The 25,927-nt window shown below is 42.9% G+C and overlaps 1 protein-coding gene across 3 annotated transcripts in view; it reads left to right on the forward strand.

The window, feature by feature from the left end:
• Nucleotides 1–25,927, forward strand: part of CNNM2 (cyclin and CBS domain divalent metal cation transport mediator 2) — a 142,643-nt gene that overhangs the window by 99,710 nt on the left and 17,006 nt on the right. For 2 of the 3 annotated variants that reach the window (XM_042908175.1, XM_042908176.1), the window contains exons 2-4: nt 17,125–17,268; nt 20,232–20,369; nt 22,425–22,594. In XM_042908175.1, coding sequence (XP_042764109.1) covers nt 17,125–17,268; nt 20,232–20,369; nt 22,425–22,594 — 452 coding nt within the window. Of the gene's footprint in view, nt 1–17,124; nt 17,269–20,231; nt 20,370–20,582; nt 20,648–22,424; nt 22,595–25,927 lie in introns of those variants that run through there. The other variant, XR_006194434.1, reaches the window with a different exon arrangement.

Consider the following 25,927-nt stretch of genomic DNA (forward strand, 5'->3'; position numbering starts at 1 on the left):
GAGCTGCATCATGAGTCCTGTCACAACGTGGTATCTGCTTACGCTGATGGCACGAGCAGAAAGCCAGTCCACATCTGTGTGGAGCTGGGTGGCGAGGAAGGAGTAAGCAGTAGAGCCCAGAGGATTGTCAGGTGATGTTTAAGAGGATTCTGTTGACAGAGGATTCTGTGCTCATTCATTCCTAGTCAAACATCCTCTCATTAGGATTATATACAATAATGTACTATATGCAGGTATAAATCTTTTTTTCCTTTTTTGAGGAATAGGACAAGATTTTGCCTCCCTTTGTACAAAAAAATAGATTTTGTCAGAATTATTATCTGTAAGACACAAACTTGTAATGTTACTACATATTTCAGTGAACATGGTTATCTATTTTTTTGCCAGAATTTTTCTATATGTATACAGTTTATGCAAATGGGATTATACTGTGGACAACATTCCAGGCTTTTTTCCCTTAATGTATTTTGGATAACTTTTCATAATAATTAATGTAGACCTACTTTGTGTTTTGTTTTGTTTTTTTTTAATAGCTTCATCGTGTTCCATTGTATGGATGTACTAGAATTTCTTTAACCAGGCTTCTATTGGTGAAATTTGGGTGGTGATTTTTTTTTTCCTCATTGAAAACAATCTCTATCTCCAGCATAGTTTTCAGAGACACTGGGGGAGAGACAGATAATGGAGAAGGTGTGAAGAAGCAATTGTGAAAGAATTTATAATAGAAAATGTTTCTTGTTAAAGTCATCTGATTACATCTTTTTTTCTTCTCTCAAATGACAACGACGTGCTGGAGTTTGCCACGAATAGGAAATGAAGACTAAAATGCTAGGACTTGTTTTCTGCCAGGACAATAAGGAAAACGTCAGGATATTTTTGCCTGCCTAATTTTTTTCAAGTTTGTTATTTGTATAAAATTTGCATGCAGGATTATTACATTGGATAAGAAATTGAACCACATGATGTCGTTTTCCCTCAACTTTAGGACTCAGTGACTTTTGATGATCTTGTAGCTTTTTCCCTCCTATCACATGGTGATTAACTACATAATATGTAATTATTAGCTTATATTAATTGTGCAGTACAATAGCAGTTTTACTTCCTCACTCCAACTTGAGGTCCTCAGGAAGAACTTTGTGAGAAGGAGACTTGAGTAAGAAAGGGGATAGGTCTAACAAAATCAGCCCTTAGCTTGCCCTTTAAGCATGCTTAAAAAAAAAAAGAAAAAGAAAAAAAAATGGATGCCTACTCATCCCTTTCCTTAAAATGCCTGCTCCTAGGGGTTCCTGGGTAGCTCAATCGTTGAAGCATCCGACTTTGGCTCAGGTCATGATCTCGTGGTTCGGGGTTTCGAGCCCCACATCGGGTTCTGTGCTGACAGCTAAAGATACTGGGGCTTGCTTCAGATTCTGTGTCTCCCTCTCTCTCTGTCCCTCCCCCACTCACACTCTATCCCTCTCTCTGCTTCAAAAGTAAACGTTAAAAAAAAATTTTTTTTTTTAAATAATACAATAAAATGCCTGCCCCTAAAGCAAATGTATGGTGCGGTTTGATCTGCAGTGTTTTTGGCGCTTGTCTAGACTTAGATAATTTTTGTTCACTACGAGTATCACAAGAGGATCATATTTTTATGTATGGCTTGGTATTGTTACTGATCTTGTCTAGTTGTGTGTAGAAATCATCCAGGAAATCCAGTTGAATTGGCATCAAGAGTTTTGGACTACGAAACAGAGTTCTAAATGATTATTGGTCCAAAAAGGTAAGACGCAAGGAAGGAGCAGAAGAGAAAACCATAAAATTAAAACCCTGATATTTGGCCTTAGCAGCAGGAATATCTTTGTCTTTTTGAAATCTCCTGTTGGTTTTGATGGACTATTCTGAATCTGTTGGACTGTTCTCTCACTAGTATAGTCAGTCCTCATCAGCCAAAGGCCACAAGTCAGAAATAGGCTCATTAGTTCTAAAATAAACACCACAGTTGTATAGAAGAACTACCTGTCTCTTGGGAAAGATGAGAAGGTTCCCATCATCTCTGCCTGAAAGCCATCTTTTGTCTTAGCCATGTTTTCCACTGCTGATCATTTACTAGGAAAACATTCCAGTGAGAGTACAGTGAGTGTTACCACCAAAAAAGATGAAATGGAGATGCCCGGCATGCCTCACTATTTATAAGAAAATATTTCCTCAAAAGATGGGAAAATCCAAGTCTTTAAATACTCTGGGAGAGAGGAATAATGGAAAAAACTCTTCAGTTTCTATTCTGTTGGTTCACGAGAGTTTCTCACAAATCATTTGGATGGGCCGTTAAGCAAGTCACAGAATGGCTGGAATCTTCTATTAATTGCCTTACTTTGGGTTTCTGGCTAAAGCATCTGGCAGCAAAACTGAAGACCAGCAAAAGAGCGAGAACCAAGTGGGAGGTGGTATGGGAATACAAGCCCATCCATTGTTCTCCGCCTGGAATCCTAACTTAGGTGGGAGGACCAGATGGCTGTCTTTAATAGGAGAGTCCATTTGGATGGATTGAAAGAAATGATTTGGCTCCTTGTAGATACAACTACAGTTTAGTCTAGGTTAATTTTTTGTTGTTGTTCCAAAAGGTTACTTGACTTGCTGTTTCTGTCAGGAAGTTCACTGAGCATGCCTCACTGGCACAGCATACATATTAGTTTGTCTTCGTAGACAATCGTCCATTGTCTCAGGTTTGGGAAAAGAAAACTTCATCTAATCCGAATTTTGTTTTGGTATCTGCTTTCTAAATCCCTTTGCGGTGTGGATCCTGAGTCTGTCCAACAAGCAGAACAAGTAGAGGACAGATACACACTCAAAATATTCGTTAAGGGATTTGTTAGAAGGAACAGGCTTCTGTAATTGTGGAGGCTAAGAGAGTCCACAGTCAGTAGGGAAGGTCACACCCAGGCATGGTTTGCAGCTGTTGTCAACAGGTAGCACTTCTTCTCGCCCTCAGAAAGTCTTCACCCCTCCCCCTTTAAGGCCTTCTAGCGAATCAAGTCAAGCCCACCCAGGATAATCGCTCTGAAAGTTAACCCACTGGGGCCTTTAATTATAGCTGCAAAATCCCTTCTCAGCAGCACCTACGTTAGTGTTTAATTGAATTACTGGGGACTGTTACGCTCCAAGGTGACACATCAAAAATCTATCCCATTGAGAGAAACCAACGGGGAGCTGCCTGGAAAAGGATACTGCTGTAGAGGTGGCTCTACAGACACTTATTAAATCCAGGCTGGTGTCCCTGCTGCTCTTGGAAAACGATCCTATCTGAGCCTTCATAGTTCATAACTGCCTCCTTTTGTGCCTCAACCAGGAAAGCCTCGCTTAGCTAATCTTGTCGGGATTAGGGCCCCCTCCAGCTCTTAAATTTCCAAAAGTTGTGTGTAAAACAAGCTTTTGTTGGCTGAAAAATGTTTTCTTATTAATTACTCACTTTGTGAGTTGATAGTTGTGTAAACTTCTAAAACTAAAGCTTAAGTATCACTGCCAGTAGAAAACTAAGCACTTCTTGCACCAGAGAAGCTATTAAAATGCTCTCTTTAGGGGAGTGCGAGGGAAAGTCTGTGTGGTTGGAAAGGGGCAACATGAGACATCCTTGTGAGGATGGAAATGTTCTGTACTATGACTCGGTCAGTGTCGATATCCTGGTTGTGATGTGTTCTAGTTTTGCAAGACGTTACCATTGGCGAAAGCTGGGTGAAAATACACGGGATCTTTCTGTTCTTATAACTTCACATGAATATACGATCTCACAATAAAATTCTAATGTAACAATGATCCATCTTATGAAACAAATAACCCTTTTCTAATAGGAAGGATCATTTTCTAATCTTTTTAAAAAAATAGTTTCCTTAAGGAGGTAGACACCTAAATATACTTAATCCTGTCTGGGAATAAAACATATACTCAACATAGATTTGATGAGTGGTACAACATACGCCTCATGGGAAAATGGTAGGTGACAGTTGAGTGTAGTGTTGAATATAAAAATGTTTTTTGGGGGCACCCCAGTGGCTCAGTCAGGTAAGCATCTGACTCTTGATTTTGTCTCAGGTCATGATCTCATGGTTTGTGAGCTCAAGCCCCACGTCGGGCTCTGCACTGACAGTGTGGCACCTGCTTGGGATTCTGTCTCTCCTTCTCTCTCTGCCCCTCCCATGTGTGTTCTTTCTCTCAAAAGAAATAAGTAAACTTTTAAAAAATTTGCCAAATATCAAGGTTAAATTCTTAGATGAAATATCATTGGGCATATTGTAAAAAAATGCAGTCTCTCCAGTGATGATGAGAAGATATGTTTACAACTTCAAAACGACTGCCTGGGTGGCTCAGCAAGTTAGGTATCCTACTCTTGGTCTTGGCCAGGTCAAGATCTCATAGTCTGTGAGTTAGAGCCCGGTGTTGGACTCCGTGCTGCCGGTGCAGAGCCTGCTCGGGATTTCTCTCTCTCTCAAAATAAACTTAAATGCCAGACAAAATCTGAGTCCAGAAGATACCTCTAAAAATGTGCAGGTGGTAGTTTGAGAATGAATGAAACACCATTTTTTTAACCCAGAAAGTCGTATGTATAGATTGAACATAGAAAATCTGTTGAAAGGACCTAAATTTGTGGATTTACTCATTCAGTGAATATTTGTATGCCTGCATTTCACCAGACTGGTGTCTGTGGTTTCAGTGTATTTCAGGATTTTTATAACGTGTAAATAAATGTTCATGTCCTTCACAGCAACCATAGCTTCCCCACATCTCTACCGATACGGCTGTCAAAATCTGAGAACCACGTGGATTGGATTTTCTCAATGTATGTTATTTCTGATCTTACTGCATGAGAGATTTTTGTGGAGAGGTGACATTTAGTGATAATACTGTAGGAATGGCTACAAGCACAATACCTTCAAAATTGTCTTAAAAGCTATTTTCAACTTAAGTTTTTCAGACACTGATGTTTTAGGGACTTAGAACAAAACTGTACAGTTAAGAATGGGAAGGTGAAGGGGTGCCTGGTGGCCCAGCCAGCTAAGCGTCTGACTCTTGTTCTCAGCTCAGGTCTCTGTCTCAGGGTCGTGAGTTCAAGCCCCACTTTGGGCTCTATGCTGGGTGCAGAGCCTACTTAAAACACACACACACACACACACACACACACACACACACACACACACACACAAAAGGTGGAACCAAACTCTGAATGTCAAGAAGCAGATATTGACAGCACATAGAGAGCTGTAGGCACAGCATCAGAGCCGTGCCCTGGTACATCGGGCCCATGTGCTCTGACTCCTGGGGGCTCTCTGCACAGCACCCAGGGCTCTGCAGTCCTCGTCTGGGAAGGTTCTTGCTTTGCTTCTGCTTAAAAAAAAAAAAAAAAAAAAAAAAAAAAAAGGTTCTTGGGAGGTTGAAGACCTCAGTGAGTAGCAACCTCTTTACTGAGTTGGCTGACGAATGGGCCATTCCCTGAAAGCTCTGTAAGCTACTGAGTTAGTAGATAAATTCAGAGCTCTCTCCAGGAAATGGTCCTATTAGGAAATGTTATCTGTGTCCAATACAACCCTACCCCCAGCCCCCCAAATTAGATATTTTAGGAAACCATGATTCTGTGTTCGGCCCCAGTAGACGCCCCCCCCCCCCGCCCCCGGCAGACATGAGCTAACTGGGGGTGAGGTTGTTGGTGACTGAGATGACCCCACATGTCTGGAGTGGAGGAGCTGTCCCACCAGAGAGACTTCGGCCAGCCACTTACTGGTCGGCCACAGGAATTTTTGGAAGTAGTAAAACTTTTGGTAAAAGGGGGCTTTTGTCTCCCAGAATAGCAAAAGTTATCATCACTTAAAAGCAGTGATTTCTATATACAGCAAGTGCTGCTATATATATACTCATGTATTGTTTATGTAGGGCTATTTTAAGATCTGTGTCACATTTTTCTGGTGTATTTTATGGTGGGAAAATTCAATTGGAAAAAATGCATTTAGCTCTGGTGGGGATGGTAAGGTAAAATAAGTACTTAAAAAAAAAAAAAAAAAACGCGCACATGAATTTGTTGTTTCCGAGATAGTTTTAAATAGTACAGAAATAGCTAGGTGATAGCTCCCTAAATGAAACTGTATTGGCTCTCCTTAAGCAAGTGTAGCCATTGGTCTCCTGTTCTATGCCGTCTGTCCCTGCATTAGTCAGTGGAAGACCTAGGAGACGCGTATAAGAAGTCACCCACATTTTAATAACAAAAAATATGAGAAAATGGCTTTATGTTTGTGTAATGTGGCTTATAATTCACGCTACTTATTATTTTTTTTGGAGTTGTTGAATTGAGTGGGAAATGAATGGGGGGATAGGACCTATCTACTGTTAAGAGTAATGTGGGTTAGAGATGCAGGCACATGAGCTCGGGGATGATGGGGACTGTGGCGTGGCTCTGGGGGGACGGTAGCCCCAGAGAGTTGTGTTATGGCAGTGAGTGCAAGGGCTGGGGTACCGTGATTGCTGACCCCTTCTGGGAGAGGCTCCTTCCTACCTGCTGGGTGGAGTGGGGTGTGAGCATTCAGAGCTAGCAGGAGAGAAGATCACATCCCTTACGATGAGGCAGCAAGTGACTGCCCCTTAGGAGAAATGCAGATGATGGTGCAGGAGTTGAGAAATGGAAAAGACAGTTTCTGCTTTTGGGTACCAGGGAGGGCTTCCTGGGAAGGGTGACGTTTGGAGACGAGTTGAAGCTGGGGCTGCGTTGACAGGGACAGCAAGGATCCAGGACCGTGAGGAGAGCCTCTGAGCAGAGGAAGAGCTGGAGTGAGGCCTTGGGGCTTTGGTTTAATCCAGTCGTCTGCTGGCTGGTGAGAGCGTAGGAGGAGTATGGAGACAGAGGCGGAAGGAGGGCGCTGTGGGGCCAGGTTCTGAGGGCCTTTGAACCCTACTCTACCTCTTTTTCTCCTTCACTCAGCAGGAGATGGGAAATGAATACCCAGGAGCGGGATGACAGGAGTTCGTTGAGGCCCAGTGAGGCTTAGGTTTGCAGGAGCAGGAAGAGGCAGGTGTCAGGGGGTGTGCTAGACTTGGCAGGTGGGAGGAGGGAAATCCAAAGACGAGTAAAGCCAAGGTCCCTGCCGTCAAGCAGGTTAAGATCTTGGGGCACCTGGGTGACTCAGTCCATTAAACATCTGACTCTAGATCTTGGCTTAGGTCGTGATCTCACAGTCCGGGAGTTTGAGCCCCACATCCTCAGGAGACATTTAACTTTGGGGTAGATCAAGGTAGAAGTGCAGGAAACAAGCTGTTGGGTGGGGGGCACAGGCACCGGTGATGGCTTTCCTTTTCAGGGACTTGAAGGCTTTGTCAAGTCTCATCCCTGCTCACGGTTTCTCTTCTAGCTAAATGCCTCTGGTCGCTTCATCTCCTCCTCGGGCGGCATAGTTCTAACACCTTACGGGACCTTGGTAGTTCTGTTCTCAGTTGACCTCTTGTGTGTATTTTACCGTGTTCCAGATGTGGCTGACGAAAGCAGGAGCATCGCTTCACTTGTTCTGGGGTGATCGTGAGGTGGCATGTTGCTGGATCACGGCGATTTCTATTTTGGGATCTGCTGGCAACAAAGAGAAGGGGTTGGGGAAAGGAGGTCCTACCAGGGGGGCCACAGGCAGGCCTGCATCTGCCTTGGAACCGGAAGTCTGCTTATCCTATGGGGGCACTTCTGTCCCCTTCTGTTCCTGATTCCTTGCTCAGGGCTCCTCTCCCCCACCTCCTGCCTCATTCACCCCCTCGGTCCATTGTTCTGCCTTGACCCTGCTAGTCCTCCTGGGTAGTGGTTCTGCGCATGTACTTACCTGTAAAGACTTAATGATCTGTGTGTCTTGGGCACTTGATACATTGATTCTTCCCTGAAAAGTAAGAGGAAAAGGCTGGGGAGAAATGAGGGGAGAGGAGAGGCACAGCGGTTTGAGAGTTTGAAGCCTGGGTGATCGGAGATCCGATGGTAATCCTTTCCAGAAGCGGGTACTTGGAGAGGACAAGCCCAGTTCTGTCTCAGTGATGTAGGTCTTTCTGCGAGGCCACCTGGCAGAGGCAGGCCAGTTTGTGTCTCCCTGTTAGCAAGAAGGGCCCGAGTGGAAGTCACACTGGACAGGGACTTGGGCCTGGTACTTATGTGACAGTCCTTAGGTTCTTCTTTCTTGAGCATCTTTGGTCACTGTGATCGCCTTTCATGACCTTTTTAGCTGCATTTGATACTTTTGACTCCTCTCTGCTTCTTTAAAAACATTTTTTTTATTTTAGAGAGAGAGCACGAGCACGGGCACAAGCTAGGGGGAGGTACAGAGGGAAAGGAAGAGAGAATCCTAAGCAAGGCTCCACACGGCGCAGAGCCCGATGTGAGGCTTGGGATCATGACCTGAGCCAAAATCAAGAGTCGGATGTTCAACCGACTGAGCCACCCAGGCACCCCTCCTCTCTGCTTCTTGAAATGGTTTTTCATATTTGGCTTCCAAAACCCCATTCTTTTTATCCTCTGTCCACCCACTGGCATCTCTCACCTACCCTGTCTAAAATGGAACTGATTTCGTCCTTTCAACCGTGGGCCTTCCCCAGCCCCTCAGTCAATGGCAACTCTCTTCCTTCCTGTTGCTCAGACTGAGAAACCTTAAGAGCTGGCCTTGACTCTTCTCTCTTCTGCCCTACATTCAGTCCATCAGCAAAACCTGTCGGCTGTATCTAACATTTATATTCAGAATCTAAGTACTTGTCATCACCTCCACTGTTACCACCTGCTCCAAGACACCATCCCCTCTCACTTGGATTCCTGAAATAACTTCTTAAGTGGCTCTCCCTTTTTCCTGCCTCAGCCCTTCTCCACTGCCATGTTCGTCCTACCAGCTGCCAAGCCTCTTCTCACCGCAGCAGCCAGGGAGTTGATTTTAAAATCATACGGATCACATCACTCACGGTCAGAACCTTCCAGTGACCTGCCTCAGAGTAAAAGCTGACATCTTCATAATAGTTATATGACCTGCACCTCCTCTTTACCCGTTTCTCGCTTGCCCACTCTGTTCCAGTTACACTCACCTCCTGGCTTTTTCCTCAAGCCTCTCCCTCTTGAGGGCCTCCATCATTCCTTCTACCTGTCACACCCGGCCTAGCCCTTTTCTGCTTCATCTGGCTCCTTCGTGCCCTTAGCTTTGTTCAGATGTCACCTTATTCGTGAGGCCTTTCCCTGGCCATCCTGTACTATCTAATTCTGCCTCTCCTCTATGAGCTCCACAGCTCATTTTACACAATCTGGGATGCTTTTTTATTGTCTGTTCCTCTTCGTGTCTCTCTCCCCCACCTGGAGTGTTCCTTCGGAGCCAGTGCTTTGTTTTGCTCCCTGACATAGGAGTCTGGCACATCATACACAATCAGTAAATATTTGAATGAATGAATGTGTGTGGACTGTAGTTCATTGATACTTACATAGTAAGTATTGATTGACTTTTTTTTTTAATTTTTTTTAATGTTTATTTATTTTTGACAGAGAGAGAGACAGAGCATGAGCAGGGGAGGGGCAGAGAGAGAGGGGGGACACAGAATCGAAAGCAGGCTCCAGGCTCTGAGCTGCCAGCACAGAGCCCGATGCGGGGCTCGAACTCAGACCGCGAGATCATGACCTGAGCTGAAGTCGGACGCTCAACCGACTGAGCCACCCAGGTGCCCCTTGATAGACTTTTTGACTGCTAATATGAAACTGGTATCCTTGGGAGAACTTCTGTATGGCCATTCAGATATCCTCCGTCCCATTTTCCTTTGGTTTTATGGACCTGAATTCCAGCTTCTAGAGTATGTATTTCTGTTGTCACAAGTTTCAGAGAACTCACTCTTAGGAACTTTATTGATTCCTGCTTCATCAGCAGTTGTTACAACTTTTATGTTTGAAAACTGAGAAGCTTTTATTTTTTTTAAGTTTATTTATTTTGAGGCGGGGGGGAGCAGAGAGAGACGGACAGACAGAGACAGAATCCCAAGCAGGCTCTGCACTATCACACCCGATGCAGGGCTGGAACTCACGGACCCTTGAGACCATGACCTGGGCCGAAATCAAGAGTTGGACGCTTAACTGGCTGAGCCACCCAGGCACCCCAAACTGAGAAACCTTTAAAAACAAAGGCATATCAAATGCTTCCTGGACCCTCCCTTCGGTTAGCATGGGCTACAGCACTGTGTAGCTCCCGGGGACCCATTGGGCCTCACACTCTGTGCTGGCTGTGCCCCTGCAGTTGTCCAACATCGCAGTAATGATGATTAGACAATGTTTGGCTTGAGTTCCTCCTTATTGAATCTTCCTGTTCGTTTTCCTCCTGCTGTTTGAGTGGCATTTTCAGACCCCACGGACTCTGTTTGCCTTGTGCTTGCTTTAGTGGATCTGTTCGACTACTCTCTGTCACTTTCTATTAGCACAGCTGTGTCGGGTGGTTCCTAATTCCATTCTCCTTCATCCACTCTCTTGGCTTTCTTCCTTAGCTACTTCAATTAGTCTGTCTACCGCTCCATTTCGCCTTGTTGACATCTAACTTGTAGGATGGCAGATGAGTCTCTATTTCCATCAGGTACCCTTTATCTGCCTACTCACTGTCCCGCTGATTATTTCCATCAACATACAAGTGGTCATTCAAAATGTGAGCCTAGAACAGTGGTAAGGTTAAAAGATGCACAGGTGGTAACCTGCTACCATGCTGGGCTGCTTTACGGATTCAGGGAGAATATGCAAATAATGCACTGGGGAGGGGTGGAGGCAGGAAGAGGCAGAAATTTGACCGCAGTTATACCGTGTCTATAGATTGTTAGTTACCCAGTCCATCTCCTAATGGAGACATGTTCTTGTAAGTTCATCTTTGCAAGTGCCCTGCCTTGAGCACACAGCAGTGAAAGATGAACCGTCTAGGTTAGTACTGTATAACAACTTGCTTATGATTCTGGACTTGAGATGGGTTCATAGAACCCTATCCTCTGAAAACAGGTCTGCTTAGGTTCTCTTAAGCCTGACTTAGTGATCCCTTTTTCCTCCATTTCTAAGACCAGACCAGGAATAAGAGAGGCGAGGGGTTTAAATTTCAGGACACTTTGAGGTGACTGGAATACCATAAGACCTCTTACAGCTCACCAGAAAGTGTTCTCTCCAAGCCCTAATCGTGACAGCCACGTATGCTTTATTTGCTCTATATACAGCTTATCAAGTTTATTTAATCTCTCTGTATTAAAAAGTTCTAGTGGTTATTTAATGCCCGTAATTCCATATTTTGCTGACTGCTATATTTTCATCTCTTTGGAAGCTAAGTATCCATTAGTTGATAATCTTTTTTAGTTTTTGATTTAGTCTTTTCATTAGTTTCCCCAAAGTTGCTTTTCGGCTTTTAATCCTGACTTAATTCCTCCCACACTCAGGTTAAAAAAGATGTTACTTGAGCTCAGTTTTTAAAGTTTCCCTATTTACAAGTTTACATTTTCCTTTGGATTGCTCCGTGGATGAGGGGGAAGACTGAAATCCCTGCAGCGCATGATTAAAGCGAGGGGGCGGTGGGGGGCGAGGGGGGGGTGGTTACGTGCACTGTATTGTTGTTGTCCTGAAGCATGATTGGATAGGAGGGGTGTCTGTGTGTGTGGGTGTGTGTTGCTTACCTGGAAGAAGGTTCAGAAAACAGGACTTCTCACCAGGAATGGCAAAATTAAAAGAATGTGGCTCTGGGGCAGATGCAGGAGGTGGGGTGGCGGGGGCGGGGTGGGGGGGGGAGTGGATGAAAGTCTACAGCAAGCTTGGAAGAAAACTTACTAATTTTCAGTCTAAGAAACCTAACTCACATGAATAGTTTCTTCGTAGAGTATGGCCCTTTCCAGTCAGATCTGTCGGTGCCATCGAGCTGGTATTTCAAGTATGTCCATCTGCATTTAAACGAACTGCTCCAAGACAATCTGATTATGCGGTAGTTACTTTGGTGAGAATAGCGCCTCAGCCGAATGGAAACTTCATTTTGAGTCTAATATTAGACCTTGCTTTGGAAAATTCCTTTTAAATGATCACAAGCTGGGAATAGCAAAAGAATTTAGCTTTCGACAGACAGCATTCACCAAGAATTTTTAACTGCTTATGTTTGGGGCCTTGGGAAAGCAGATGTGAGAAACTGACCGGACGGAATGGACTAGGGTAGCACTGACGTGACCTGATGCGTGTTTATATCTATTGCTGATAAGTTTCCCTCCTAGTCTCATTTGCTCAAAATATTTTCATTCTTTGAGCATGAGCACGCTAAGGATAAAAATTGTTAGGATGCCTAATTGTTTAACAATCTAAACTTCTAGGCTTCCAGACATTGTTGCCCGTAAAGGGGTCTGAGGCAGAGCAAGAAAGGGCCAACAAACCCATACAACCAAAGCCAGTTTCTGAGTAAGTGCTGGGAACTTGATCAGACCTGGCCTCCAGAGAATATTTTTAGTTTGTCTAGCTGGTTGTGTCTGGGTGAACTCACCCAATTTGAAGTTCTAAGTAAACTTTATTTAAAGGACCCCGCCCCCCCCCCCCCCAAAAAAATCCTTACCCTGTCATTAAAAACAACTAATATACATGTTAACTGATCATGAAATCTCCAGATCATGTTTACTTGGCTTAACTCAAAGATATGTTTCAGATGCCTCACATGCTTTGGATTTAGGGAAACCAATAATGACATTTGAGAGATGCGTCGTTATTTTAAAAGATTTTTCCTAAATGGAAATGTATCGTTGTTTCATGGTATACTTTGAATATCGTGGGTTTTCTGGTCTCCAGATAAGCTGGTAATAAGTTGATGGTGCCTTAGAACTGAGGAAGATTAAAAAGAGTACAAGTTGCCATTTATCGATGGCTCAGTGACTCCCAGCCACTGTCTTTGCCAGATCCCAACACTACCGCTGATATTTACAGCGATGGTGTGGGGCAGAAATTACTGAGTCTGGTTTTAAGAGATGAGGAAAAGGAATGTTCTGTCATTTGCCGGTGATCACACAGCTGGTAATGGCTAAGAAGTGGCAGTGCTGGGGTTCAAAGCCAGGGCTGTTCAACTCCAGAGAACATGTTCTCCCCTTGCCATTCTGGGCGTCTCCTGTGGTAGTTCTTAAACTTTTTTTGTCTTCGGATCCCTTGAAGCTCTTAAAAATTGAGGACCCCTGAACTCTTGTTTATGTAGGTTACATCTTTTGATATTTACCGTATTTGAAATTAAAACTGAGTCAGGTAAAACATCTGGACTTACTAATTCACTTTCAAAAGATAAGAGTAGGGGCGCCTGGGTGGCTCAGTCGGTTAAGTGTCCGACTTCGGCTCAGGTCATGATCTCACGGTCTGTGGGTTCGAGCCCCGCGTCAGGCTCTGTGCTGACAGCTCAGAGCCTGGAGCCTGTTTCGGATTCTGTGTCTCCCTCTTTCTCTGACCCTCCCCTGTTCATGCTCTCTCTCTGTCTCAAAAATAAATAAATGTTAAAAAAAAAAAAAAAAAGATAAGAGTAAATCTGCTACGTAAATAACATTTTTTTAAAAAGTAACTTGTCCAAAACAAAAAATAAGGGTCATTGTTTTACCTCTTTACATATCTTTATTACCTAAGTTGGATTCTCCTACTTTGTTCTGCATTCAGTCTGTGCAGTATATGTTTTAGTGAAATATATGAAGAAAATTTGACTCCACAAAGATCATTTATTTGGAAAAAGGAGACTTTTTGCCTATTTTGACAGCCTTTGTGGGAAATTGTGAATATTCTTCTTTGATACTATACCAGAACTCCACAAGTGGTAGTTTTTTAAAGAGTAGTTGCAATGTAGAATCTGAAACTATACCAGTGGGCTTTGGGTGACTGTTCAATTAAAATCCTTTCATCTGAAATCTTCCTTATATAGGAGTATGTGGGTGGCTCAGTTGGTTAAGCATCCAACTCTGGATCTCAGCTCAGGTCTTGATCTCCGGGCTGTGAGCCTGAGCCCTATGTTGGGCTCCATGCTGGGCTTGGAGCCTACTTAAGAAAAAAAGAAATCTTCCTTATAGAAAAAAATTCTGAATAACATACGTAGGGACTCCCCCACTCCAGGAAGTAGAGCTTAATTTCTATTCCTCACCCCTCCCTGAGGGTGGGCTAGACTTTGTGCCTTGCTTCCAAAGAATAGAATTAGGGAAAGAAGAAAAATTAGTAACTTTAAAGTGGAGAAACTCAAGAATGTCATGTGGCTGTCATGTAAGCCCTGATATGATGTAACTAGAAAACCCATAAACCCCAGTCTAATCGTGAGGAAACATCAGACAAACCAAATCAAAGGACATTCTACAGGATTCCTGACTAGTAATCCTTGATTGTCAAGGTCATGAAAAACAAGAAAAGACTAAGAAACTCTCAGATACCAGAGGAGACATGACAAGTAAATGCAGTGTGGTACTCTGGAGTGGATACGGAAAGAGAACATTAATAGAAATACTGGTGAAATCCAGATAAGTCTAGAATTTACTTACTAGTACTGTATCAATGTCAATGTCTTAGTTTTACAAATATTTTGTGGCAATGCGCAATGTTAACGAGGGGAGCAACTGAGTGAAGGCTACACAGGAATTCTGTACTGTCTTTACAACCTTCCTTTAAAATTATTCCAAAATAAAAAGGTTATTTAAAAAAGCAACCAGTGTTATAACCAAGAAACAGAGCCTTAACTATAGATGACAAACTGATGGTTCCCAGAAGGAAGGTGGGCAGGGGAATGGGCTAAATGGGTGATGGGGATTAAGGAGGGCATTCGTGATGAGTACTGTGTGATGTATGGAACTGTTGAATCACTACATTGTACACCTGAAGCTAATACAGCACTGTATGTTAACTAACCGGAATTTAAATGGGAACTTTAAAAAAAAAATGCTTATTTTGAGACCAGAGGAGAACGTGAGCAGGGGAGGGTCAGAAGGAGAAAGAGGGAATCTCGGGCAGGCTCCTCGCCTGTCAGTGCAGAGCCCCACACAAGGCTTGATCCTACAAACCTTGAGCTCAAGGTCTGAGCTGAAATCACGAGTCAGATGCATAAGTGATTGAGCCACCCAGGCGCCCCTTAGATGAAAATTTGTTTTAAAAGATTTTGTGTCTTAAAAAAAAAAGTTTATTTATTTATTTTTGAGAGAGAGGGAGAGAGGGAGACAGAGAATCCCAAACAGGCTCCATGCTGTCAGCCCAGAGACTGATGTGGGGGTTGAATTCATGAACCATGAGATTATGACCTGAGCTGAAATCAAGAGTCAGGTGCTTAACCGACTGAGCCACCCCAGTGCCCTTTAAATGAAAACTTGAAAAAAAAATTTTTTTAATAGGTTATGAGAGGGGGGAAAAAACCAATTGTATGTCTTGTGCTCTGAATAGATGACCTGTGCATGATTTGGTAACATCATTACCACAGTCATTTGGAAAATATTGGTTCACTGAGTTATACAGATCTTTGAAATGTGGATCCATTTTATTATAAAGTATTTTGTTTTTATTTACTTTTATTTTAGAGAGCATGTGCATGAGCAGGGGAAGGGGCAGAGAGAAAAAGGGAGAATCCTAAGCGGCTCCATTCTCATCATGGAGCTGGATGTGGGCCTGGATCCCATGACCCTGGCATCATGACCTGAGCCAAAATCAACAGTCAGATGCTCAACCGACTGAGCCATCCAGTGCCCCATCAGTATTCAGTATTTTAAAAATCGCTCTTGTTTGGTGCTTGGGTGGCTCAGTCGGTTAAGTGTCTGACTGTTGATCTCGGCTCAAGTCCTGATCTCAGGGTTCACGGGATCGAGTCTCGTGTGGGGCTCTGTGCTGGCAGTACAGAGACTGTTTGAGATTCTCCCTCTCTGCCCCTCCCCTGCTCATGCTCTATCTCTCAAATAAAAAAGGGGTGCATGGGTGGCTCAGTCAGTTAAGCATCCGATTTCAGCTTCATTCATGATCTCCTGGTTCGTGAGTTCGAGCCCTGCATTGGGCTCGCTGCTGTCAGCACAGACCCCACTTTGGATCCTCTGTCCCCTCTCATTCTGCCCCTCCCCTGCTTGCATGCTCTCTCTCACAAAAATAAATATAACATTAAAAATAAAGAAAAACATTGAAAAAAAACAGACATCATACTTGTTATCAGAAAGGTCTTTTGTTGAGACGTTCTCGAGCCTTTGGTGGATATGGGTTTCCCAAAATTCTGATTTTCCCTTAAAAGCCCGCAGTTGATCATTAGCAAACACTGCTGTTGTTTTCCTTGACATAGCAGGCTCATTTTGTTCATTTTCAAGAAAATATTTTCCAAATATCCAAGTCTGGATACCCTCAGTTTGGTAGTTATCCTTCAGGTAAAAATGATGTCCAGTGAAAAACGTGGCTAGCACAACCTAAAACTCAAACAGTTGAGTGCCTTTCTTCAAGACAACTATTGTACTTCAGGAAGCGACAAGTCTTCTATGGTATGTCTCATTTTGCCACACAGAGTATGAAAGGACAAGTACTCAAGGTCAAGACTTAACGCAATTAATTGTTACGTCTTCATCAGGGACATTCTGAGGAGAAATGGACTTTTTCGCCCTTTCCTGTGCATGTGTGGTGGCGGAAGACCATCTGCTGCCACCACCTTGGCTTGTGCTCAGGCGCCTTTGCATCATTGGTTCGAATACCAGCACAGTGAAAAAAGGCCAGGAACATGTCAGTGTTCTGCTGCACGTACTTTGACGTCACCACCTTCCTGAGAGGGTCTTGGGCATCCCTAAGGTTCCACGGACCACACTTTGACAGCCGTCCTCCTAAAGTAACGTAGCAGTTGCTAAAAAGTCACAAAGGGAGAGCTGACATGATTGAAGACCAAATCCATTAGGAAGCAAACGGTAATGTGGTGTGGGCCAGTGTGCACACAAGGTGAGGCTCTTCTGATCGGATGGTCTTGCTTTCCGTGGCTCAGGAAGCTTTTCCCTTTGTTGGTATTTCTTAATACCATCAAGAAATGGTTGGTACCATCTTGAAATGCCCAAATGCAGACTCTGATAATCTGGTGTCTGCGTTTGCTGCTATCCTTAACAAAATCACATAAAAGACTTGGTTCAGAAAATTCCGAAAATTCCTTCTTAAAGTTTGTTTTCTTTTCTTTAAAGGTAAATCTCACCTGGCTATTGTGCAGCGAGTAAACAATGAGGGAGAAGGGGACCCATTTTATGAAGTTCTGGGAATTGTCACATTAGAAGATGTGATTGAAGAAATCATCAAATCTGAGATTCTAGATGAAACAGATTTATACAGTGAGTAGTCTGAGTGTAATTTTTCAAAACTTTGCCTTTTTTTTCTGTCATGTACTTCGTGAGTCCTCTCCTGTCTCCTGTTGTAATCTGCCTCTGTTTCTAACTACATGCTGTATGTGTGGGACAACTTATCGATATGTTCTAGCCCCTTCATCAGAGGGGGGAAAGAATGGGCAGGTCCTGTGATGTCAAGTGGCAGTGTTTTTTGTTTTTGAAAAGCCAGCTGCTTCTAACCATTGATCTGGGCCTTACTTGCCCTGAACAGAAAACTCCTTTCATGTTTTTATACTTATTCTACATGTGGAAAAAGAATTGTTCTTGACTAAATTTTTATTTTCCAAACTAGGCAATTGTTTTCAGATAAATTTCTTTTGCTGCTTGTGAGGGGGATTTGCTACATTGATGGATAGCAGCTGTTTAAATGTCCTTGTTCCAGAACCCATGGGCCAGGGTAGAGGTGAGATTTGCAAATGTAAGTTTGCTGTGACAGCAGTGGTAAGGTGTGGGTATAGGAAGCAGGGCAGGGTAGGGTACACAATAAGAATGTTTTTCACTTTCTCTGCTCTTCTGTCTTCTTTTGGGGGCAGGTAGAAATGGGTGAAGTGGGTAGGAGTGGCTTAGCTTGGGGCAGGGGGAGGGGAGGATTCACTGGTGTTTGTCCAGGAGTAAACTTGAACCTGGGCTGAGTATTGAACCTGAATGCTGTCTCATTAAAGTCCACAACTGGATTATTGGACTGTGAAATTTGAACCTTCTTTTTCAGCCTCACTTCTTAGTAAAGCAGGGCTCTTTCAAGAGGCTAATAATCCCAAAGATGGCCCAATGCCTGAAGATGTTTGGGGCTCTCAGAGATGGGGCAGAGATGAATATCTGGGCTCTGTTTGGTTTTTAAAACATGACTTAGAGAGGAAATGGAATCTTCAAATGGCCTGGGGCACCTGGGACAAGGCCTGTCTTCCTTAAGCAGAGTGATTTTTATTCAGTCATACTGGAAGGGCCATGCCCTGCACTTTAAAAATGAGAGCCTTCCATGTGGCCTTAGAAGGATAAACTTTATATTTAGGTAGTGACTCGCTTCTGAAAACATCTTATTTTTTTTTATCACGTGTGTGTGTGTGTGTGTGTGTGTATACACACAAATTGTGTTCTTTAAAAACACCAGTTCCTATGTGTTTTATCCTTTTGACACTTGGAGAGTGCACGGAGGTCACATAATAAAGAATATTGTTATTTGTGTGTTTACATTCTTTTCAGCCTTCCTCACAGTGACTATTTAATACCCAGTGTGTCTCTTTCTATTTATTTTGTTTCCTCAAGGGTAGTACTCGTCATAAGAAACATAATTAAGACGTGTATGAGATCTTACATTTGCATTTCAGTTAACTTTTTATTTAAAACTTTTAATTTATTTTTGAGAGAGAGAGAATGTGAGCAGGGGAGGGGCAGAAAGAGAGGGAGACACAGAATCTGAAGCAGGCTCCAGGCTCTGAGCTGTCAGCACAGAGCCCGACGCGGGGCTCGAACTCATGAGCTTTGAGATCATGACCTGAGCCGAAGTCGGACATCGAACTGACTGAGCCACCCAAGTGCCCCTTCAGTTAACTTCTTTTAAACCTCAATTAGACTGATTTCATGCAGAAGCGTTGCCTAATGTGCCTTGTGAGATGGATTGGTGAGCCCGTGGTTTCAGGTATATTCTTGAGGTAAACAGGCCATCAGGGAGGATGAGTGCATTTGCCATTAGAAACTTATTTTGAAATTTGGTGTTGATTTATGCTATCTGGTTTGCAAAAGAATCAGGGCCGAAAGAGAAAGAAAACGAGAGGTTAGGATTGCCCTTTCCCCAGGACGAGCCTGGTAATTAGTCTGTTTGGCCCTCGGCATGAAATGGTAATGCACAGACTCAGGATTCTTGGGAAAGGAGCAAGTGATTGAGGTCTTGTCTTTAACCTAGTTTTTTCTTGATCGCTTCTTTGTCAACAAAAAATACTTGCGGAAAGGCTTTGTATTAGACACCTTCTGGATTCAGGGTTTGCAAACTACAGCCGACAAGTACTTGCCACCAGTTTTTGTACAGGCCACAAGCTGAGAACAAATTTTTTTTTTTTTTTTACATTTGGTAATTGTTGAAAAACATCAAAAGTATAATTACTTTGTGACTTGTGAAAATAATATGAAATTCAAATTTCACGTCTGTGATAAAGTTTTATTTGGCACAACGGCCACGGTAAGGCATTTACATATGGGTGCTTTGGCTCACCAGCAGGACTGAGCAGTTACTCAGTACTGCATGACCCACAGAGCCTCACATACTGACTATCTGGCCCTTGACGAGAGAAGTGCGCTGACCTCTCTTCTGGATGACCTTCTTCGTATTTGCTTGACCTTGAGGACCTCCTGGTCTGGAGTAGAAACGAAGCTAACAGATACCATTGTTAAAATGTTGTCCCACGAAAGTGTTCTTGTTCGTCTGTTTCCTAAGAGGTTTTGTCCGTATGTTTGTTTTCCCTGTCTCGGCAGAGGCTAGGAGCCTCTGAAAGGCAGGGGCACGCTTCACCGTGTCATCTGTCACACGGTGATTGTTCTTTCCTGCAGCGTGGTGACATCGAGTAGCGGGAGACAGTGCATGCTCCAAACTGCTGCTGTGGTTACGTGGGTTCTGGGAGGGTTGTGTCCGTGACCGCCCGTTAGTGTACTTGCGAGGGCTCCAGCGATCTTCACGAAGAATGTTCACGGTCGCTCCTAGTCAGCATGCCTTGACTGCTTGCTTCGGGATGGGTCCTGACCGTGCCGCACAGATTTGATGAGGATTCGGTCTCCTCTTGCCGTGTGGTGTTTGTACGTAGAGTGCCCGCAATCTAGAGATAGTTGAGCCTTTGCAAAATAGTCTGTCGTTTTCATTCAAAAAGAGCCCTGATCTAATAGTATGCATTTCCTTTTATCTTTTCTTGCCCTTCTGTCAGCTGATAACAGAACGAAAAAGAAAGTGGCCCATCGTGAAAGAAAGCAAGATTTTTCTGCCTTCAAGCAGACAGACAGCGAGATGAAGGTTAAAATATCACCACAGCTTCTCTTGGCCATGCACCGTTTCCTAGCAACAGGCAAGTGCAGCTTATCACAGTTTGAAATCTCTACAAACCCTGGAGCGTGTTTCTCACCCACCACTGACTGGGGTGGGCTGGGGGTGGAGACTGGGAAATGGGGTGATAAGTAATGCCACTTTTGTGTTTTGTTTTTTGTTTTTTTTTTTTGTTTTGTTTGTTTTATTTTGTTTTGTTTTTTTCTTTTTAAATTCTCTCCTCTCCTGTGTTCAGTGTCGGCATGAACCCTCTGAGACATTTACCAGGGGTGGACCAGTAACTTAAAATTGGTCTGAAAGGTAAGGATGAATGTTAGTGCCACACTGCATGTGAACGGTAGGCCAGGTCATCTGCTTCCGGCTAAGTCCGGGGGAGAGCCCCGCTGGTGGAGTAGGCTGACAGTGCGAGCCACCAGCTCGGTTGTGTGTGTCAGACGGTTGAGTAATTCTCTCTTCAGCTTGCCTTGGAAGAACAGTTGGACCTCAGTGGTAACACAGGTGCTATGATTTGCAAAGAAGAACAACAGATTTTCAGAATTAAATCCTAACGTTCTATGATTTTAATGGAATCGGAAATTCTCAGGGCTTTGACATGGATGTCTTGATGGCCTCTGCAAGTCAGATTAACTTGGGCCCATTCCAGGAGGCAAGCGGAATGATTATTAAAACCACCAATCCGGCCGGCACTTGACTGCTCCAGAAAGGTCAAGGTTGAATGGACTTGAGACTGACTAACCCTTCTCACATCCCCACATGGCTCTCTAGGTGAAGGGTGAGCTCTGTTGGCCAGGGGATACATGAAGGTACCCAGTGGCCTGTAGAAGACGTCTGTGTCCAGGATGGGCACCCGGTGCCTTTCAGCTGCATGCAGGGTGTACTTAAAACATTTTGAACAGAAGGCTCAAGTAGCCACTTGATGGACTGTCACGTGCCCTTTAAGATCGTGTTTTCAGATATGTAGAAATGCTCACCGTATAACATCTATGACCTGGGTAAATACTCCTAATTTAATGTGAAGTGAGAAAAAAACAATATAAAACTGTAAAGGTTATCGTTGTGTTTTTACGTGCGCGCGCGCACACACGCACGCACAGGGGCACAGGCCTAGGGAAGGTACTGGAAAAAAAAATGCTCGCCAATTGCTCAGAGTGATTGAGTGGTTGGTTCCTAGATCATTTTATTTTCCTCTTTACCTTTTTCTGTATTTTCCAAAATTTCTACAACGTTCTATCTTATTTTGTTACGACCAGAAAGTCACCGAAGCTAATAGAGAATTTATGGTTTCATGTAATGAAAAAAATTTTAAACATGGAAGCAGTGTCTTTCACTTACTCCTTCTCTAATCCTGGTAATATTGTTCATTGTTTAAAGACCGTGATTCAAAACTGAATGTTCTCCTGCTCTGCCTCTGAGATACCATGATGTCCAGGTCCAGTAGAGCAAGCCTGAGTTAGTAATTTTGAGTTTTGTCATCTGAAATAAAACGGATAACTCTGTAAAGACAGATCCACACTACTTTTTACTTTTATTTTTTTAGTTAGCAAGTTGGAGTGCATGTTGATGTGTGCACGTGCCTTGCTTTTTTTTTTTCTGAATTTCTGCCTTCCTTTGTTCCCAGACCTTCTCAGGGTAGTGGAGTGGGAGAATGAGAGACGAAGCACTTCGTCTGTGCACCTGGTACTAACCCACGCTAGATGCTTCCTGACCTTTGCTTCTTCCTTTGGCTGTTGTTGGACAGTCAGACTATTGTGGCCTGTTCGAAGGGTGGCCTGGCAGTCAGGAGCCTGCTTCTGGTTGACTTTGATTTGTATCAGAAAATTAGGATAATTTTGACAAGAACTGAAACCAATGACCAGTTGAAAAGGAAAAATTCAAAAGACACAAATACGCAAATTCAGTATTTTCTGATTCCTCCCAGGTAATCTGCCCCCAGTGGATCACCAAACGGAAGTGTCATTAATCCGTATTGTTTCGCTTTGACTCCAAGTATTCTTACATATTCTAAACACCTTAATCACTAGTATAATTTTTTTCCATCCATTTGAAGTGTAATATCAAGTTGTGTTTATATCTATAGAAGTAGAAGCATTTAGCCCATCCCAGATGTCAGAGAAGATCCTTCTAAGGCTGCTAAAGCACCCCAATGTCATCCAGGAACTGAAGTATGATGAGAAGAACAAGAAAGCCCCAGAATACTACCTCTACCAGCGAAACAAACCTGTAGACTACTTCGTTCTCATTTTGCAGGTCAGAAGAATTATTCACTAGTTGTTTGATCTCACTGAGTACCCACCCTTCCAGTCCCCAGGAGACTTTTCTGTACATGAATGGGTGTCAAGGTTTACATACTTAACTGCTTAACTTCCGGGGTAGCCTTATCCATGGGAGGCTTTCATCCCCGCCCCCCCCCCCCCCCCCCCCCCCCGCCGTTTTCCTAGCTGTGAAGTAATTTCAATCTAAAGTAATGCCCTTAGTTAACTTCCGTTTCCCATACTGAAGGGCACTTACCAATTGCTGAGGCGATGAGGCGTTCATTTGAAGAGTGGTGAATTCAGTGGTTTGTGTTTTTTGGAGAGTGTGGGGCCATATACATCTAAGTCCTGGTGTGGGGCATTTGAAATTTAAGTGTACTGAGTTCCTTGCGTCCTTTTTTTTTTTTTTTTTTTATCATCTTTTCTTTTTTCCACCCCTCATTAGGACTTGGTCTTACACCACTTCCTAGAGGTAACTTACTGTCTCCCCTGAACTATATCAAAATAATCCATTTATTATTGTTTTTATTCCTGGTTACTAACCAGACTGTTCTACAGGGGAACTGATGTGAGAATCACAGCCTCTCATGGCAATGGAAACTTAATTCCTTCTCACTAATAACATAAGCCACTCTATGAGGCGAGAAGGTTCGTCCATTCTGAACCCTCCCTGAGGGGATTTAGTGTGTAGGTTGATAGGAGGCCCTTATTATATCACAGTTGCACCTAATAGAACTCTGACCTTGGCATGGAAGCCAAGATAAACAGTACAATGAAGAAAGTGCTGGTTTTATTGACGTCTTGTACCTCTTTATTGAAGAGTTACTTTTACAGGAAATCTGAGTTGATTTAGCACAAGAATCCTAGCCCCTGAGGCAGTCTCCTGTTTTTGGTTATTTCCTAGATGTGAATTGGAGGTAGCATTGTAAGAGTGTCATGAGTACTTGGTAGGTCCTGCAATTTACATGAGTCCAGCAAGGTCCCAATTATCTAAGGGACAATTAAAGAGGTTTTGTTTTTTTTTAATGCGAAAACAACTCTTATCAGATGTCTGGATGTCAAACTCTGCAAAGTGTTGTGTCCGTGTCTCAGGTTGGGTTGCTATCCCGATGTCTAGATGAAGCAATAAGGAACTGGAGAAAAATCCATGGATAAACTGGTTTCATACCACTTTCATACATTCTTTCTTAGAAACTTTGCAGGTTTTCTAATTCAGTACCTTGATTTTTCTAGTAACCTTAGTCTCATTCAACCCTGATTTGTGTTTTTCTCTGGAGACGTACATGCTTGACACGGAGGGGGCTGTAGGGAAGTTATTTACTGCAGCGAGGGAATAAAGCATTTGTGTTTCTCATAAAAGCTAGATGTGATTACTCCTCAAACCTAGAGAAACTTTGAATTACACTAACGATGGTTGTTTGAAGACTGACAGGGTGAATTTCAGGAGCAATGTTAGAACTTATGTGGCTTCCAGTTGTTGATTTTTATGTGGTTAGCATTTACAAAGTTGTGATTCAGGAGTGTTCTTTAGGTGTATAAGAAAGCCATTTCCTGGCTGAAGGATCTAGAAATAGATTTTATGGAGGAGGGACTTCATACTCATCGTTCCTTTATAAGTAAATCTTTAAAGATATTTTTGAGAAGGCATGTGTGTGTATGTACCTGTATCGAATACCTATGGCATGCTAAATATTAATGTGACAATTGTTTGAATTGTTGAACTGATGATGTCATGGGGGTTTAGAAATAGTGTATGTGCTGGATTAAGAGGATTTACAGAGGTGTTTAAACTATGGGGTTTAGTGAAAATCATGTTCTTGCAGGCTGGCCAATTACCTGAGGTACTCAGAGTATAACAAAAGGAAATACCATAATCCCTGTCAACCTAGTACAGCTGTCACCTTTTACAGAGTCCATTCCACTCTAAAATGTCACTAACCCAACCTTGCAAATTCGTGCCAGGTGGATGACCATGCTCTGCTGTGTTCAAGAGCATTAAATCAGAAGAAAGCTTCAGTATCTGCCTTCCATTCCTGGCCCCAGAGCCAATGAGCTTCCCTCTTCTGCAGACACTAGGAAAAAAACTCTTTGATTAAGTAATTGATGTTTGGAATGTAATAAGAAATAGAAACACATCCGTTTGAGTTTAAATTCTAATGAAGTAAAGTCTAATTTATTCAAAGTAAACCATTTAAGTAGGTTTAATTAAAAGAATGTAAGTTACTAGGCACATACCTCCCACTGCCTAAGTATAAAAAGGCTACAATGTCAAGTTTTCTCTAAAAAAAAGTAGATTTTTCAACTCAAATGTATTGGAGGGATCAGTAAGGACAGTGATAAAAGCGTAATAAACAGTGAAATAAAAGCTTATTGACTCTACAGGTCTTAAGTAACACAATACATACATAAAAGTAGAAATGGATAAGATCTTAATTCTGGTGGAAATTATTTTCTACCATGATAGAGTAAGCCTACCAAGAAAAAAATGTCTTAACTTGACTAATAAAATTAATGGGAATTTGGAGAAAATTAACTATAAAACCAGGGAAATAGACTTTTTAAAAACTTTCATGTGACTTCCATAAAATTGATCATTTGCTATGTCATGTGTAAGTTCTAAACTCAGAAAGGTAGAAATTTCTGGAACCACCTGTATAGGTCATAATGAAATAGATTTAAAAATACATAATTGAAGAGTAGTACTAAGCCATTTTTTAAGTAGCGATCAATTCTCTTCCAAAGGTGTATTATGTAAGACTCCTAACAGAGTGTAGAATGTGTCCTGATGTGTTTCACTTTTGTGTCTGTATATACATGAACTCTGTCTGGAAGGTTACTCAAGAGTCTGGTAACAGGTGGTTGCCTCTAAGGAGGAGACTTGGAGGACTGGGAATAGGATGGAGGGGAGACTTCTCCCAATGAATTTGAATTTCTTTATCTTTTATTTTTTTTAACGTTTATTGATTTTTGAGAGAGAGAGAGCGTGAATAGGGGAGGGGCCGAGAGAGAGGAAGACAGAGATTCCGAAGCAGGCTCCAGGCTTTGAGCTGTCAGCACAGAACCCGACGTGGGGCTCAAACTCATGAACCGTGAGATCATGGCCTACGCTGAAGTTGGGCACCCCTGAATTTGAATTTCTTACTATGTGCATGTACTACCTACTTAAATAATTGTTGAAAAGGGGTACCTGGGTGGCTCAGTTAGTTAGCTAAGTTACTAAGTTAGCTAACTCAGTGCTCAGGTCATGATCCTGCAGTTTGTGAGTTTGAGCCCTGCATCAGGTTCTGTGCTGACAGTGCAGAGCCTACTTGGGATTGTCTCTCTCTCT

Source organism: Panthera leo, chromosome D2, assembly GCF_018350215.1.
Source record: "Panthera leo isolate Ple1 chromosome D2, P.leo_Ple1_pat1.1, whole genome shotgun sequence".
Lineage (NCBI taxonomy): Eukaryota > Metazoa > Chordata > Mammalia > Carnivora > Felidae > Panthera > Panthera leo.